Genomic DNA, 17,411 nt, shown 5'->3' on the forward strand with positions numbered 1-17,411 from the left:
GAATGACATCCATTACAGTTACAGAGTTACACTTATAGTGACTTATTGAAGTTCACTCAGAAAAGTCACCTTATTATTCCTTTACTTTTGGAACTGCTCATCTTGGATGAACGGCCTATGCAACTATAACACATTAAGGTAACGTTTTAACTTCTCATTTACATTAGGAAAGGAGTTTGCATTCCTTGAAATTCAGATTGAAGTAACGTTCCTTGTTTGAGTTGAATCACGTAGCATACTGTAAACATTTATTTCTGTGCATTCCACATTTCTCAAGATGAGAGTAACTTGTATAGGCTACATAAAAAATAGCCTGGATGTTTGATTATATCCTTATGGATATACTGTACAGAACACATCCTCAGGGCTCAGATGTTTTTGGCTTTGTCCTTAGTGGACCAGTCTTCCGCACCCCACTGTGTGTGTTTGTCTATGGAACTGGACAAATATTTTCTCACAGTTCCTGTGGATTCTCTGGACTGTTCATTTGCTGGCAGATCTGGGGAGCGAGGGCCTAGTGGAGCCCAGGGTTGTACAGCATAACAGCATGTTGGGCAGCATAACAGGGTCTTTCACTTGACATTCTGCCTGGCCCAGTGACAACCACACACAAACAGAGACCGGGGGAGATGGCCAATAACCATGCCCACTGGTGACCCCTCTAAATGGGATACAAGGCTGCGCTTGGCTGGGTAGTTAATAGACCCACAGTGTTACAGTACAATGCCTGCCAACTTGGCCTTTGCAGCATGTAAATATGACAGAAAAGATGTGTGTGTGTGTGTGTGTGTGTGTGTGTGTGTGTGTGTGCATGGGCACACTCCATTTGTTTTGTGTGTGAGACTGTGTGCTGCAGGTTAGTTAAGTGCCAGTACCAAATGCCAATTGATTCCCCTCCATCTTTTTATTTGTCATTTAAGATGTGGGAATAAGACATTTATAATTGTATAATAACATTATATTTTGGACTTCATCCATGCATCCTTATTTTTTCTAGTGAAAAACACAAGTACTACTTATCATTCTAGTCACTAGACACGACATACAACAGAACTACCTCACCAGACATTATGCATCATGGTGGTGGGGGTGGATACAGTAAAACCCAGACCTACAGTATGTATATGACCTTGCTGCTCCCTCTGACAGCTGTAAGTGAAGGGAGTGGATGGATGTGGCAGGAGTGACCAGAGCAATACACCCAGTTAATTAAGGGGGTTGGAGAGGGGGAGGAAGGAGGAGAGATTGTCATTCTCATCTGTCTCTTGAGTGGGTGTGTGTGCGAGCTGCAGACAGCTGAGTGTGTGTGTGTGCACGCTTGTGCGTGTGTCACATGTTTTGTCTACCCACATGCAAGGTCAGTACTTTATTAACCCATTGCACTAATAGTCCTCATACAATATTCCCTTGACTCAGACTGCAATACATAGCTAATGTATTGTATAACATCCACTATCCTTTACCACTGGCCTTGATATTGCCTAGGTCTGATGTATCTAAACACTAACAACCACTATATGACAATAAAACTGGATGTGACAATTATTTAGAGTTCCATCAATAAACTAAGGCTACTTTGCTGTCCATTGTTAGATTGTCCCCCCCCCCCAGCCATTTTCTCTTTGAATTATGTCACTAGCCAGGCTATTCAGTTACAGAACAATTGCCCACAGCATTTCCTGGCAGACATGTAGGTGAATGTGATATGCCTTATGAAGAGGGAAGCTCTTGTTTCTCTTTGCTTTTGTAAACAGTATGAATGAGCATTTACTCTAATACAGGTTGCAGCTAGCCTTAGCAGGCAGTCCTAGTTGGAATGTACAGTACTTTGTATTATGCCTCGTAAAGCTTTTTTTTGTAACTATGTTGGTTTAAATGTCATAAGGTGGTGTGTTGTGCCCCGGTTGTAACTTGATCTGTGTGTAGCTTTGGCCAGGGTAACTCTAGCTTTCTGACCCTAAAAACTCAGGGGAAAGGCCAAGCCTAGTGAGACAATTGGAGCATGTATGACACTGTACATGGCTTTAAAAAGATTAAGATGCTTGTAAATTAGTGGTTCAAGTCTGAAGTAAGTTTTGTTTCAACTGGTCCTTAAACTTGACCTATATCTGTATGTCTTTTAACCAGGTTGTTATAGAAAATGAGAGTATCATTTCAGTAGCCTATCTCACCTGGAAAAACAGGTGAAATACATTTCATTAAAGGGATGGGAGTTTTCTTGATACATCAATATTTGATGGCCTTCCATGTTAAAATGTAAAACGTCATTTAATGTTATGCTATTCCATACTAAAATGTGATGTTGCTAAATTAAAGATGGTCGGTTTGAATTAATCTCTAACCAGGTTTCCATACAAACTTTTTATGCGAGTAAAGTACATGTCGGATAAATTTTTTTTAATGACAAGACTGATGGAAACAGAACATGTCCAAATGTCGACAAAACAAAATAAACTAGGCAAGGTGGGATCTTTTTGTCTCGGCAAAATGAATTATCAGAGAAATGTTGTTGGAAGCGCTTTTATGCAAATATTGATATAATAACCATCATGTCAAAGTAAATTTGGAGTCATGCATGCAGTTTATTAGGCTACAGATTAAATAAATTAAAATGAACTTCACAGGGTGTTGAAATGCTTGGCTGCCGTTTTACAAATATAAATAATATCGCTCTTTTGGCGCAGATTCAGTAGCCTACTGTATATGTGCGCTGTTGGCTAGAGAGCACGTGCCAATACCAGAGTGGGCACATTCGCTATGTATCGAATTGTTTTTGTGATAAACCCATCAATAGAGTTGAAAATGCGATGGAAATCAATGTAACTTGTATTTTTAACTGCAAAAGGTATTTTGATGTACATTACGTCATCACACACCTTTTAATCTGCAATAAATCAATTTGATGGAAACACATCTCTGGTGGGAAAATGTTTTTATGCGGATTTTAGAATATTCGCATGAAAATCTGTCGCCAATTGAATGGAAACCAAGCAACACTCACACTTTTGTTCTCTCTCCCTCTCTCAGACCAGCGTTGGTACCAGATGTGCGGTCAGCCTGCTGTTTCTCCCTGATCCACCAGGGGGCCTCAGTCCCTTACAGGGACAAGCCCTGAGTCCTCCACCCTCACCCTGAACACCCCGGCTCCAGTCAAGCTGTCCCACCCTCATCCCTCTCCCTCTCCTCCTCATCGCTTCTTCTTGCCCCCACACTCCCCACTGGACCCCCTGTCAACCCTCTCCCTTAATGGGGGGCAGGAGGAGGCGTCCGGGGGCCTCGATGAAGAGACCCTGCCCCTCTATGAGGGCCTTAATATGGATTGGGACCCCCTGGAAAGAGTGGATAGGGGAAGCCACGATGTGTCCACCCTCACTGGTAGGTCACAGTGAATGAATGTAGTAGATGGGTTATAGGGGATTGGATAAGGGGTTATGTTTCATGTTGGACAGCACTTGTTAGAAGCTAGTGGGAAGATGGGTCTCTTAGAACCATTGCAGGGGACATTAGATTGGAATATCATCCTGCATCCAGGAATAGTGTTCAATTACATGTTTTTAACGTAATGCATTGTAATGTGATGTGGGAACTGTGTCATCCAGTCAGTGCCTCAAGGGGGCAGCAGAGACTTGTAGATTTCAGAGTGGTCAATCCAATGTGATTGAATGCTGCCCATATCTCCCCTGCCACACACTCATGTCCCTCCCTCCCTCCCTCCCTCCCTCCCTCCCTCCCTCCCTCCCTCCCTCCCTCCCTCCCTCCCTCCCTCCCTCCCTCCCTTTCTACTGTCAGAACTTTGTTCAGGTGGCGATAGTGAGGTGGAGATAGTGAGCCTGCTGTCTGAGGGACTGCCTAACTACACTCTGCGGGCGGACTGCATGTTTGGCTACGACCACGACGACTGGCTCCACACCCCTCTGCTGCCCCCGGAGGTCGCCCTGGGACTCACGCACGACCAGATAGAAGAGACGCTCAAGTACTTCTGTAAGTCCCCCACTCTGTCCACGCTAGGCATCTAACACAGGAGAAGGCAACTCTGGTACTGGAGTGCCAAATGTACCACACCTGATTTTGCTTGTTAATCACCTCACCAACTGAGCTTGGATGGGAATCAACCAGTTCAATCCAATGATGAGTTGACCCATGTGCAGCGGCTGGCTTGAGTGAAAGCACCTACCTGGTCTCCTAGATCTAAATCAGGCCCCGTATTCATAAGAGTTTCAGAGTAGGAGTGCTGATCTAGGATCAGGTCTGCCTGTTTATATAATCTTATTCCTTATGAGCTAAAAGGCGAAACTGATCCTTAATCAGCACTCCTACTCTGAGAGATGCTTTATGAATACGGGCACCAGGGGTGAACGTAAGGCAGTACAGTCCGGTATAGCGTCCCGGTAAAATAAATAGTGGGGGTACGCCTTACCGGTAAAACACGAGCCTATCACAATAATTCAAACAAAATGTCAAGAAAACAGTAGGCTATATTACACCATTATTTATCATTACCGCATGTCAGAGGCATGAACAGTTCGCGGATGGACTTGAAAATGTCTGGTATAGCCTACGCTCCAAAATGCGATGTGATTCGACGAAAACACTGACATTTTGCCAAGGCAGAGATGAGTGGCCAACACTGAGACGCACATGGACAGCAGTGGAGGCTTACATTCGGGCCTAATGACAGTCACCAAATGTCATTATACTTTTTGGTGTTTTGTGTAACAGATGTTTCTTTCAATTCACCACTGTTTGGAGGCTGGAAATATGTTGCTAATGGATGAACGTGCACGGGTAGCCTAGTAAAACAGCCCTTTGAAGCAGGGCTGGATTAATGCAGGGGTTTACCTGGGCTGAAACTGAAATACCTTATTTACATAAGTATTCAGACCCTTTGCTATGAGACTTGAAATTGAGCTCAAGTGCATGCTGTTTCCATTGATCATCCTTGAGATTTTCTACAACTTGATTGGAGTCCACCTGTGGTAAATTCAATTGATTGGACATGATTTGGAAAGGCACACACCTGTCTATATAAGGTCCCACAGTTGACAGTGCATGTCAGAGCAAAAACCAAGCCATGAGGCCGAAGGAATTGTCCGTAGAGCTCCGAGACAGGATTGTGTCGAGGCACAGATCTGGGGAAGGGTATCAAAACATTTCTGCAACATTGAAGGTCCCCAAGAACACAGTGGCCTCCATCATTCTTAAACGGAATAAGTTTTGAACCACCAAGACTCTTCCTAGAGCTGGTCGCCCGGCCAAACTGAGCAATCAGGGGAGAATGGCCTTGGTCAGGGAGGAGACCAAGAACCCGATGGTCACTCTGACAGAGCTCTAGAGTTCCTCTGTGGAGATGGGAGAACTTTCCAGAAGGACAACCATCTCTGCAGCACTCCACCAATCAGGCCTTTATGGTAGAGTGGCCAGACGGAAGCCACTCCTCAGTAAAAGGCACATGACAGCCCGCTTGGAGTTAGCCAAAAGGCACCTAAAGATTCTCAGACCATGAGAAACAAGATTATATGTTCTGATGAAACCAAGATTGAACTCTTTGGCCTGAATGCCAAGCGTCACGTCTGGAGGAAACCCGGGCACCATCCCTATGGTGAAGCGTGGTGGTGGCAGCATCATACTGTGGGGATGTTTTTCAGTGGCAGGGACTGGGAGACTAGTAAGGATCGAGGTAAAGATGAACGGAGCAAAGTACAGAGAGATCCTTGATGAAAACCTGCTCCAGAGCGCTCAGGACCTCAGACTGGGGCGAAGGTTCACCTTCCAACAGGACAACGATCCTAAGCACACAGCCAAGACAACGTGTCACGGACAGAAGAGGACCCAAGAGCGCAAGTTCAAATTCAGAGTTCTTTATTGAAGGTTTCAGGCGGGAAGAGGAGTGCCAGGGGTGTCAGGGGTTCCAGGGGTGCTTGGGGCTCTGGGGTTTTTCAGGGTCCTGTGGGTACCTGTGCTCCGGGGGTCACCAAATGTCCGGGGGTGTCCAGTCCAAGTGCTTAGTGTGTGTGTTCCCCAGTGATGGAGCGGCGTATCGGGCTGAGGGTGGTGAAGCGTCTGGGCACGCTCATCTGGTGGTCGGAGACCTGGGGGAACACACACACAACAGCAATATGAATGGCAGGCAGAAGTACAGATCAGGGCTGGGCAAATATCGTGGTGAGAGACAGAAGGCAGAATCGAGTTACCGGAGGGGCTGAAGATCGGAGAGTAGTCGAGGTCCAGAAGGCAGGTCGGGATAGACGGGGCAGTAGAACAAGGAGGCAGTCAAGAAAGGATCGGTATCACAAACAGGAGTCAGAGCGCAGACAGGCAGGTTACTGGTCCGGGTTTGAAGACGATCTGACAGGGCTTGGCTGAAAAACAGGGCTTGATATACTGGGAGAGGTTAGTGGGGAAATGCAGTTCAGCTGGCAGAGTAATTAGAACAGAGTGAGGCAAGGTGAGGATGGTGAGTGGGAAATGCAGTGCAGCTGGCCAGGTAACAAGAGCAGAGCAGGGCGGAGCCAGGTGGAGCTCGTTAGGCAGAGTAGGGAGAGAGTGAGCAGAGTGGCAGAGAATTGAATGCAATTAATGTTGCTACCAGGGAGAGAGAGTGCTCATGACAGGACCCCCCCTCCAAGGGACGGCCCCAGAAGTCCCAAGAACAACATCATGCCGGGAGGGTGGAGGGGAGCAGGCGGCGGGTCAGAACTCCTCCGAGCGGTCCGAGTGAATCTCCTCATCCTCAGAAGGAGCTGGAGGGTCACGGTCGGGAGACAGGACAGGCACTGAGACAGGAGCAGGGTCAGGCACAGGACAGGAAGCAGGGCGGGCAGGACGGCTAGGAACCCCTCTTGGACGGCCCCTACGGATTGCAGGCTGATCAGGATGTAGTCGGTGGAAGTCAGTGATAAGGGTCCGGTCCACTATCCTCCTGGCCGGGATCCAGGTCCTCTCCTCTGGACCATATCCCTCCCAGTCAACGAGGTACTGGAGACCCCTACCCCTTCGCCTAGAGCGGAGCAGCCGCCGGACGGTGAAGACAGGACCGCCATCTACGAGGCGCGGAGGAGGTGGCGCCGGAGCTGCAGGGACCAGGGGACTTTCATGGACCGGCTTGACCTTGGAGACGTGGAAGGTGGGGTGGACCCGCATGGAAGCGGGCAACTGAAGTCGGACCGCCGTTGGACTGATGACTTTCTGCACAGGAAAAGGACCAATGAAGCGAGGGGCCAGCTTACGTGATTCAACCCGCAGCGGCAGATCCCGGGCAGACAGCCAGACCTTCTGACCAACCCGGTAAGTAGGTGCTGGGGTCCTCCGTCGGTTGGCACCGACGGCGTAGCTGGTTCCAGACTTCAGGAGCACAGTGCGAGCCTGGGCCCAAGTGCGGCGGCAGCGGCGGGCATACGCAAGAGCAGACGGACAGGTGGCATCCGCCTCCTGGCTGGCAAACAGTGGAGGTTGATACCCGTAGACACACTGAAAGGGGGAGAGCCCGGTGGAGGAACTGGTGAGTGAATTATGGGCATATTCCACCCAGAGCAGGTGTTGAGCCCAGGCCCGGGGATTTTGGGAAGCCACACACCTCAGTGCCTTCTCCAGCTCCTGGTTCATGCGTTCAGTCTGGCCGTTTGACTGCGGGTGGAATCCAGACGATAGGCTGGCGGTGGCCCCAAGGAGATGACAGAACTCCTTCCAAAAGGTTGCTGAGAATTGCGGGCCCCGGTCTGACACTATATCCTGGGGTAGGCCATGGATACGAAACACATGTTCCAGGACCACCTGGGAGGTCTCTTTAGCAGAGGGTAGTTTGGGAAGGGGCACGAAGTGGGTCATCTTACTAAAGCGGTCAACAATGGTAAGGATGACTGTGTGTCCGTCAGAGGGCGGAAGGCCCGTAACAAAGTCCAGTGAAACGTGGGACCAGGGCCTCTTGGGTATGAGTAGGGGTTGCAGCAACCCAGCAGGAGGCTGGTTGGGGGTCTTGTTTCGGTTACAAGTGGGACAAGCTCGGATGAATTCTCGGACATCCCGTCTCATCCGCCGCCACCAGAACCGCTGGCGGACCAGATGAAGGGTGCGAGTGATGCCGGGATGACAGGCCAGACGGGATTCGTGCCCCCACTGAATCACAGGTGACCTGAGATTTGCTGGAACAAACAGACGGTTGGGGGCGCTGGTGCTTGGACCTGGCTGGTCCCGAAGAGCCTCCATGACCTGCTTCTCGATCTCCCAGGTGAGGGCCGCTACGACCAAGTGGCTGGGAAGAATGGGGGCTGTCATGGCGGTGGTCTCGTCCTTCTGAAACATCCGGGAAAGAGCATCAGGTTTGATGTTGCGAGATCCCGGGCGGTAGGAGAGCGTGAAATTGAAGCGCGTAAAGAACAGAGACCACCGCTGTTGACGGGAGTTCAGCCTCCTGGCTGTTTGGATATACTCCAGGTTCTTGTGGTCTGTCCACACTACGAATGGTTCCTTTGACCCCTCTAACCAGTGCCGCCATTCTTCAAGGGCGAGCTTGACAGCCAACAGCTCGCGGTTCCCAATGTCGTAGTTGCATTCGGCAGGGGTTAGCCGACGGGAGTAGAAGGCACAGGGGTGCATCTTGCCATCCTCAGCTGCTCTTTGAGAAAGCACTGCACCCACTCCCACGTCCGAAGCATCTACCTCCACCACAAACTGCCTTGCTGCATCTGGCATCTGGAGGATGGGAGCAGAAGTGAAACATGTCTTGAGGATATTGAAGGCCTTATCAGCAGCTGATGTCCATTGGTACGGTTGTTTAGTGCTGGTTAGCGCCGTGAGGGGTGCAGCCACTGTGCTATAGTTTCTGATGAATCTCCTATAAAAGTTGGCAAAGCCCAGGAACTGTTGCAACTTTTTCCGAGACTCAGGAACTGGCCAGGAAGTGACAGCCGACACCTTCGTGAGATCCATCTGAATGCTGCCCTCGGTCACCACATACCCCAGGAATGAAACGGTTTTGGCATGGAACTCGCACTTCTCTGCCTTCACGAAAAGAGAGTTCTCCAGCAGGCGGCGCAGGACCAACTGGACGTGGTGCGTGTGTTCTGACAGAGTCTTTGAGAATATTAAAATATCGTCAAGGTACACAAATACGAACGTATTTAGCATGTCCCTGAGGATATCATTCACTAGGGCTTGAAAAACTGCTGGGGCATTGGTGAGGCCGAAGGGCATGACGAGATATTCATAGTGGCCGGTTGGTGTGTTGAACGCTGTCTTCCATTCGTCTCCCTCCCTCATCCGCACCAGATGGTAGGCATTGCGAAGGTCCAGCTTTGTGAATACAGTGGCTCCCTGCAGCAGTTCGAAGGCAGACGAAAGTAAGGGCAGTGGGTAGCGATTCTTAACCGTGATGTCGTTCAGACCCCGGTAATCTATGCATGGACGAAGAGAACCGTCCTTCTTGCCGACAAAGAAGAATCCCGCTCCTGCGGGGGAAGATGACGGTCTAATTATCCCGGCGGCAAGAGAGTCATTAATGTAGTCCTCCATGGCCTTTCTTTCCGGGGCTGACAGTGAATACAGACGACCCTTGGGAGGTGCTGTGCCAGGCAGGAGATCAATCGCGCAGTCATAGGGTCTGTGTGGGGGTAGAGATGTCGCCTTGGATTTGTTGAACACCTCTTTCAGGCTGTGGTAACAGGCCGGAACATTGGATATGTCGGAGGTAGCGCTAGATCTTTCCCGGTGAACGGGCAGGGTGGCCCCCCTTAAACAGGTCTGGTGACAACTCCTTCCCCACTCACGGACTGTTCCTGTCTCCCAGTCGATGTGGGGGTTGTGCTGACGGAGCCACGGGTATCCAAGAATGAGTGGTTGGCCAGGTGAGTGTAGGAGGTGAAACTGGATGGACTCCTGGTGGTTTCCTGACAGCAGGATTGTCACAGGGGCGGAGATATGAGTGACAGTGCCAAGATGATGCCCATCCAGGGCTCGTGCAGGAATGGGTTGTGTCAGTTGATGATGGTTCACGCCCAGTTGCTGTGCAAGCTCAGGGTCCATGATGTTTGCTTCGGCTCCGGAATCCACAAGGGCGGCCAATGTATGAGTCTTGTCAGAAAGCTGAAGGCGGAGATGAAGCAGGGTCTTTCGGATGGAGGGAGACTGAAGGCTTGTTGAGCTCACCCGGATCTCCCCTACACCTGGTGAGCTGCGGCTTTTGCCGGACAAGTGGCGACACGGTGATTCTCGCCACCACAGTAGAGGCAAAGGTTGGAGCTTAGACGGCGCCGACGCTCCTCGGGAGTCAGAGAGGCACGGCCAATCTCCATGGGCTCAGGCTGACTGAGTTGGCTATGGGACTTGACAGGCAGGGGCTGGACAGAAGCGGTATCGACCCGAGTGCGGATGGCAGGTTGACTGAGACGGCCCTTCTCCCTCCTCCGGGTCTGTATACGGCGGTCAATGCGGACGGCAAGGTCAATGGCGGCATCAAGCGTTGAGGGCGGGTCATGGGAAACAAGCTCGTCTTTGATATAGTCCGCCAGGCTATGGAGGAAGGCTTGCACCAGTGCCTCTGGGTTAAACGAGCTTTGACTGGCCAGGGTACGAAAGTCAATGGAGAAGTCTGCCACTGTCCGATTGCCCTGACGGATGGTGAGCAGAGCTTGTGACGCTTCGGCTGTTGGCGAGCCTAGGTCAAAGACCTTTAACATCTCCTCCTCAAAGGCACTGAAGGAGGCACAGGCTGGGGTTTGCCGGTCGAATTCCGCCGTTCCCCACAACCGAGCTCGACCGGTGAGATGTGTGATGACATACCCCACCTTGGCTCCCTCTGTTGAGAAAGTCCTGGGCTGTAGTGCAAACTGGATTCGGCAGCTGCTCAAGAATGGTCTTACTTGCTTCTGGTTGCCATCAAAACGTTCCGGGTTCCCAATCTTTGGTTCAGGAGCGTGGGGATCTGGTGGCAGCACTGCCGGGCCTGCAGCATTGGGACCTCCAGCGGAGGGATGAAGGAGTGTCGGTGGTACAGGAACAGAAGGACCAGGGGGGGGTGCAGGTGGATTAGCCGGGTTTGAGAGTAGTTGCAGGGCTTGGGCTAGCTGTTGTTGCTGCAGTTGGAACTGTTGTTGCTGCTGGTTGAATAGCTGGAGAAGGGAAGCGATGTCGCCAGCCATCCGATTTATGTCTCCCTCAGAGCGTTCCAGTCGCTGTATGGCAGTCATCTCTGGCTCTTCTTCCATCGTGGTCAGGGAGTGCGCTGGGTCCATGATGGTCAGATCGTTCTGTCACGGACAGAAGAGGACCCAAGAGCGCAAGTTCAAATTCAGAGTTCTTTATTGAAGGTTTCAGGCGGGAAGAGGAGTGCCAGGGGTGTCAGGGGTTCCAGGGGTGCTTGGGGCTCTGGGGTTTTTCAGGGTCCTGTGGGTACCTGTGCTCCGGGGGTCACCAAATGTCCGGGGGTGTCCAGTCCAAGTGCTTAGTGTGTGTGTTCCCCAGTGATGGAGCGGCGTATCGGGCTGAGGGTGGTGAAGCGTCTGGGCACGCTCATCTGGTGGTCGGAGACCTGGGGGAACACACACACAACAGCAATATGAATGGCAGGCAGAAGTACAGATCAGGGCTGGGCAAATATCGTGGTGAGAGACAGAAGGCAGAATCGAGTTACCGGAGGGGCTGAAGATCGGAGAGTAGTCGAGGTCCAGAAGGCAGGTCGGGATAGACGGGGCAGTAGAACAAGGAGGCAGTCAAGAAAGGATCGGTATCACAAACAGGAGTCAGAGCGCAGACAGGCAGGTTACTGGTCCGGGTTTGAAGACGATCTGACAGGGCTTGGCTGAAAAACAGGGCTTGATATACTGGGAGAGGTTAGTGGGGAAATGCAGTTCAGCTGGCAGAGTAATTAGAACAGAGTGAGGCAAGGTGAGGATGGTGAGTGGGAAATGCAGTGCAGCTGGCCAGGTAACAAGAGCAGAGCAGGGCGGAGCCAGGTGGAGCTCGTTAGGCAGAGTAGGGAGAGAGTGAGCAGAGTGGCAGAGAATTGAATGCAATTAATGTTGCTACCAGGGAGAGAGAGTGCTCATGACACAACGCAGGAGTGGCTTCGGGACAAGTCTCTGAATGTCCTTGAGTGGCCCAGTCAGAGCCGGACTTGAACCTGATCGAACATCTCTGGAGTGATCTGAAAATAGCTGTGCAGCAACGCTCCCCATCCAATCTGACAGAGCTTGAGTGGATCTGCAGAGAAGAATGGGAGAAACTACCCAAATACAGGTGTGCCAAGCTTGTAGTGTCATACCCAAGAAGACTCAAGGCTGTAATTGCTGCCAAAGGTGCTTCAACAAAGTACTGAGTAAATAGTCTGAATACTTATGTAAATGTAATATTTTGTTTTTATATACAGTGAGGGAAAAAAGTATTTGATCCCCTGCTGATTTTGTACGTTTGCCCACTGACAAAGAAATGATCAGTCTATAATTTTAATGGTAGGTTTATTTGAACAGTGAGAGACAGAATAACAACAAGTGATCCTAATCTCAGCTTGTTACCCGTATAAAAGACACCTGTCCACAGAAGCAATCAATCAATCAGATTCCAAACTCTCCACCATGGCCAAGACCAAAGAGCTCTCCAAGGATGTCAGGGACAAGATTGTAGACCTACACAAGGCTGGAATGGGCTACAAGACCATCGCCAAGCAGCTTGGTGAGAAGGTGACAACAGTTGGTGCGATTATTCGCAAATGGAAGAAACACAAAAGAACTGTCAATCTCCCTCTGCCTGGGGCTCCATGCAAGATCTCACCTCGTGGAGTTGCAATGATCATGAGAACAGTGAGGAATCAGCCCAGAACTACACGGGAGGATCTTGTCAATGATCTCAAGGCAGCTGGGACCATAGTCACCAAGAAAACAATTGGTAACACACTACGCTGTGAAGGACTGAAATCCTGCAGCGCCCGCAAGGTCCCCCTGCTAAAGAAAGCACATATACAGGGCCGTCTGAAGTTTGCAAATGAACATCTGAATGATTCAGAGGAGAACTGGGTGAAAGTGTTGTGGTCAGATGAGACCAAAATCGAGCTCTTTGGCATCAACTCAACCCGCTGTGTTTGAAGGAGGAGGAATGCTGCCTATGACCCCAAGAACACCATCCCCACCGTCAAACATGGAGGTGGAAACATTATGCTTTGGGGGTGTTTTTCTGCTAAGGGGACAGGACAACTTCACCGCATCAAAGGGACGATGGACGGGGCAATGTACCGTCAAATCTTGGGTGAGAACCTCCTTCCCTCAGCCAGGGCATTGAAAATGGGTTGTGGATGGGTATTCCAGCATGACAATGACCCAAAATACACGGCCAAGGCAACAAAGAAGTGGCTCAAGAAGAAGCACATTAAGGTCCTGGAGTTGCCTAGCCAGTCTCCAGACCTTAATCCCATAGAAAATCTGTGGAGGGAGCTGAAGGTTCGAGTTGCCAAACGTCAGCCTCGAAACCTTAATGACTTGGAGAAGATCTGCAAAGAGGAGTGGAACAAAATCCCTACTGAGATGTGTGCAAACCTGGTGGCCAACTACAAGAAACGTCTGACCTCTGTGATTGCCAACAAGAGTTTTGCCACCAAGTACTAAGTCATGTTTTGCAGAGGGGTCAAATACTTATTTCCCCCATTAAAATGCAAATCAATTTATAACATTTTTGACATGCGTTTTTTTCTGGATTTTTTTGTTGTTATTCTGTCTCTCACTGTTCAAATAAACCTACCATTAAAATTATAGACTTATCATGTCTTTGTCAGTGGGCAAAAGTACAAAATCAGCAGGGGATCAAATACTTTTTTCCCTCACTGTATATATATATATACAGTGGGGAGAACAAGTATTTTATACACTGCCGATTTTGCAGGTTTTCCTACTTACAAAGCATGTAGAGGTCTGTAATTTTTATCATAGGTACACTTCAACTGTGAGAGACGGAATCTAAAACAAAAATCCAGAAAATCACATTGTATGATTTTTAAGTAATTCATTTGCATTTTATTGCATGACATAAGTATTTGATACATCAGAAAAGCAGAACTTAATATTTGGTACAGAAACCTTTGTTTGCAATTACAGAGATCATACGTTTCCTGTAGGTCTTGACCAGGTTTGCACACATTGCAGCAGGGATTTTGGCCCACTCCTCCATACAGACCTTCTCCAGATCCTTCAGGTTTCGGGGCTGTTGCTGGGCAATACGGACTTTCAGCTCCCTCCAAAGATTTTCTATTGGGTTCAGGTCTGGAGACTGGCTAGGCCACTCCAGGACCTTGAGATGCTTCTTACAGAGCCACTCCTTAGTTGCCTTGGCTGTGTGTTTCGGGTCGTTGTCATGCTGGAAGACCCAGCCACAACCCATCTTCAATGCTCTTACTGAGGGAAGAAGGTTGTTGGCCAAGATCTCGCGATACATGACCCCATCCATCCTCCCCTCAATACGGTGCAGTCGTCCTGTCCCCTTTGCAGAAAAGCATCCACAAAGAATGATGTTTCCACCTCCATGCTTCACGGTTGGGATGGTGTTCTTGGGGTTGTACTCATCCTTCTTCTTCCTCCAAACACGGCGAGTGGAGTTTAGACCAAAAAGCTCTATTTTTGTCTCATCAGACCACATGACCTTCTCCCATTCCTCCTTTGGATCATCCAGATGGTCATTGGCAAACTTCAGACGGGCCTGGACATGCGCTGGCTTGAGCAGGGGGACCTTGCGTGCGCTGCAGGATTTTAATCCATGACGGCGTAGTGTGTTACTAATGGTTTTCTTTGAGACTGTGGTCCCAGCTCTCTTCAGGTCATTGACCAGGTCCTGCCGTGTAGTTCTGGGCTGATCCCTCACCTTCCTCATGATCATTGATGCCCCACGAGGTGAGATCTTGCATGGAGCCCCAGACCGAGGGTGATTGACCGTCATCTTGAACTTCTTCCATTTTCTAATAATTGCACCAACAGTTGTTGCCTTCTCACCAAGCTGCTTGCCTATTGTCCTGTAGCCCATTCCAGCCTTGTGCAGGTCTACAATGTTATCCCTGATGTCCTTACACAGCTCTCTGGTCTTGGCCATTGTGGAGAGGTTGGAGTCTGTTTGATTGAGTGTGTGGACGGGTGTCTTTTATACAGGTAACGAGTTCAAACAGGTGCAGTTAATACAGGTAATGAGTGGAGAACAGGAGGGCTTCTTAAAGAAAAACTAACAGGTCTGTGAGAGCCAGAATTCTTACTGGTTGGTAGGTGATCAAATACTTATGTCATGCAATAAAATGCAAATGAATTACTTAAAAATCATACAATGTGATTTTCTGGATTTTTGTTTTAGATTCCGTCTCTCACGGCAGTGTATCAAATACTTGTTCTCCCCACTGTATATATATATATATATATATATATATATATATATATATATATATATATATATATATATATAAATTTGCAACATTTTCTAAAAAACAATTTTTGCTTTGTCATTATGGGGTATTGTGTGTCATTTGTTGAGGGAAAAAACCCAATTTAATCTATTTTAGAATAAGGCTGTAACATCACAAAATGTGGAAAAGGTCAAGGGGTCTGAACACTTTCCAAATGCACTGTACTTTGTATGCCTCATAAACTTTTCCCAAAAAGCCCCGGGGCTTATGATTTCTTAATCCAACCCAGCTTTGAAGTCATTGTTTGACAATCAGATCAAAACATCATGACTGGTTGTGTTTATGCCACAATAAAAGCTAATACATTTCTTAAGTTAAATTACAAATCTTTACGACTAGGCCCACAAAGATCATATTGAATTGATGGGGATTATATATTTAATTGTATGTTTAGGCCCATATATCTTTTTGGGACACACGCAAATGCATGCACATATAGGAGTTCCCGTACCGGGAAGATATTTGTTCTACTTTCAGCCCTTACGGGAACTGATGCTTAGAAATACACAACTTGATGTACTATACCTGTGGCACTCAGGAACAGGGCTGCCTACTCCCAAAGCTATTGCATCTACCCCTGTGGAGGCATGTCTTATATTTCAGGTTTGAGAACATGTTATCCACTATCTAGTGTTCTAACCTGGTAAAATGAGGTCCTCAGTTGAAAATGTACTGAATGTCCGGCAGGGCTATTCAATTCCGGTCCTGGAGGGCCGAAACACTTCTGTTTTGCATTCTCTCGTTCTAATCAGGGACTAATTCAGACTTAGGACACCAGGTGAGTGCAATTAACTACCAGGTAGAAACAAAAACCAGAAATGTTTTGGCCCTCCAAAGAATTGAATAGCCTACAGCAATTCCATCTTAAAGTCCTACTGTGAATTGACCCCTCACATTTGCTTTGTAATTGGTCAATGGAAACGTGTACACAGATTACACATATCCTTTAATCACTGGACTTTATAGTATTACATTGATGTGATAATCTCTCTCTCTTTTGCCATTATCAGGCCATCCATATGGTGTGGATCTAAAGAGCTTGTGGACTGTCTCCTTGCCTGTAAGACAAATACAATTGGAAGAAAAATATATCTCAATACACAGTGTATGCATTAGTAGTGTCCGCAAGAGAAGACATTGATTGTGAATAAGTAGCAATATGGTCTGCAATAATATATCTGATATTGGACCAATTTATCCTGGTGTGTTTAAAATTACATCTCAAATCACACTTAAAAACACCCTCATAATAGAATCACACAGTAGTGGTGACTAAATGATTGGAGTTGGATGGTGTGATATGGGTCCAAAGGGTTTGGTTGGCGGCACGTTGCCAACAGGAAGTACTGTAGATAATGACCATGGTCAACCCCTGCTAGTTTATCTTCAACTCTAAATCTGAGGTGAACATTCTTCCTATCAGTCTGACGTAGATTCAGAGTTAAGGTCTGGCTGAAGATTTTATCTGTTTCAATTGTCCTTTCAACAAAGTGTTTTCCCTTGACTATCCTACGTAGACGTGGAAAAACAAATCTAATGAGATTTATAAATGTTTTTTCAACAATATTGTAATTTGTTTTAATGGGGTCATGTTATAAATGTAAATGCTAAAATATGAGCTAGAGATAGATATGGGTGGAATTGATCATAGTCACAAGATTCTAGGAAGAAACAATTGATTCGGTACATGGAAGCCTGCATATTGTATCCCTCAACATAACAAACACTGAGTTTACCCAAATCCAACACTCAACATGATCATGCTACTGACTATTACAATGCTACTCCACTGTCATAATCACCTTAAAGGGTCACTATAATATCAGAATCTCCATTTATCAATACTGTACAGTAGTCCACGTATGTATGTATGTATGGTCTGTTTAGTAGAGGAACTGACAGAAGCCCCAACCCCCCTCTGGTGACTTTAGGGGAGGTGTCTAATCCTCTAGCCCCGTTCCTTCTCTTGATGCTTGGGGCCACAGATGCCAAA

At 48.1% G+C, this 17,411-nt stretch overlaps 1 protein-coding gene across 4 annotated transcripts in view; it reads left to right on the forward strand.

Moving 5' to 3' along the window:
* The window catches only part of LOC311113634 (trafficking kinesin-binding protein 1-like), a 57,996-nt gene that overhangs the window by 9,173 nt on the left and 31,412 nt on the right, over positions 1 to 17,411 (forward strand). For all 4 annotated transcript variants that reach the window (XM_084156899.1, XM_084156900.1, XM_084156901.1 and 1 more), the window contains 2 exons: positions 3,028 to 3,375; positions 3,790 to 3,981. In XM_084156899.1, coding sequence (XP_084013025.1) covers positions 3,315 to 3,375; positions 3,790 to 3,981 — 253 coding nt within the window. In that variant the 5' untranslated portion in view covers positions 3,028 to 3,314. The remainder of the gene's footprint in view (positions 1 to 3,027; positions 3,376 to 3,789; positions 3,982 to 17,411) is intronic.

Source organism: Coregonus lavaretus, assembly GCF_964263955.1.
Source record: "Coregonus lavaretus genome assembly, chromosome: 40".
NCBI classification, from domain to species: Eukaryota; Metazoa; Chordata; class Actinopteri; order Salmoniformes; family Salmonidae; genus Coregonus; species Coregonus lavaretus.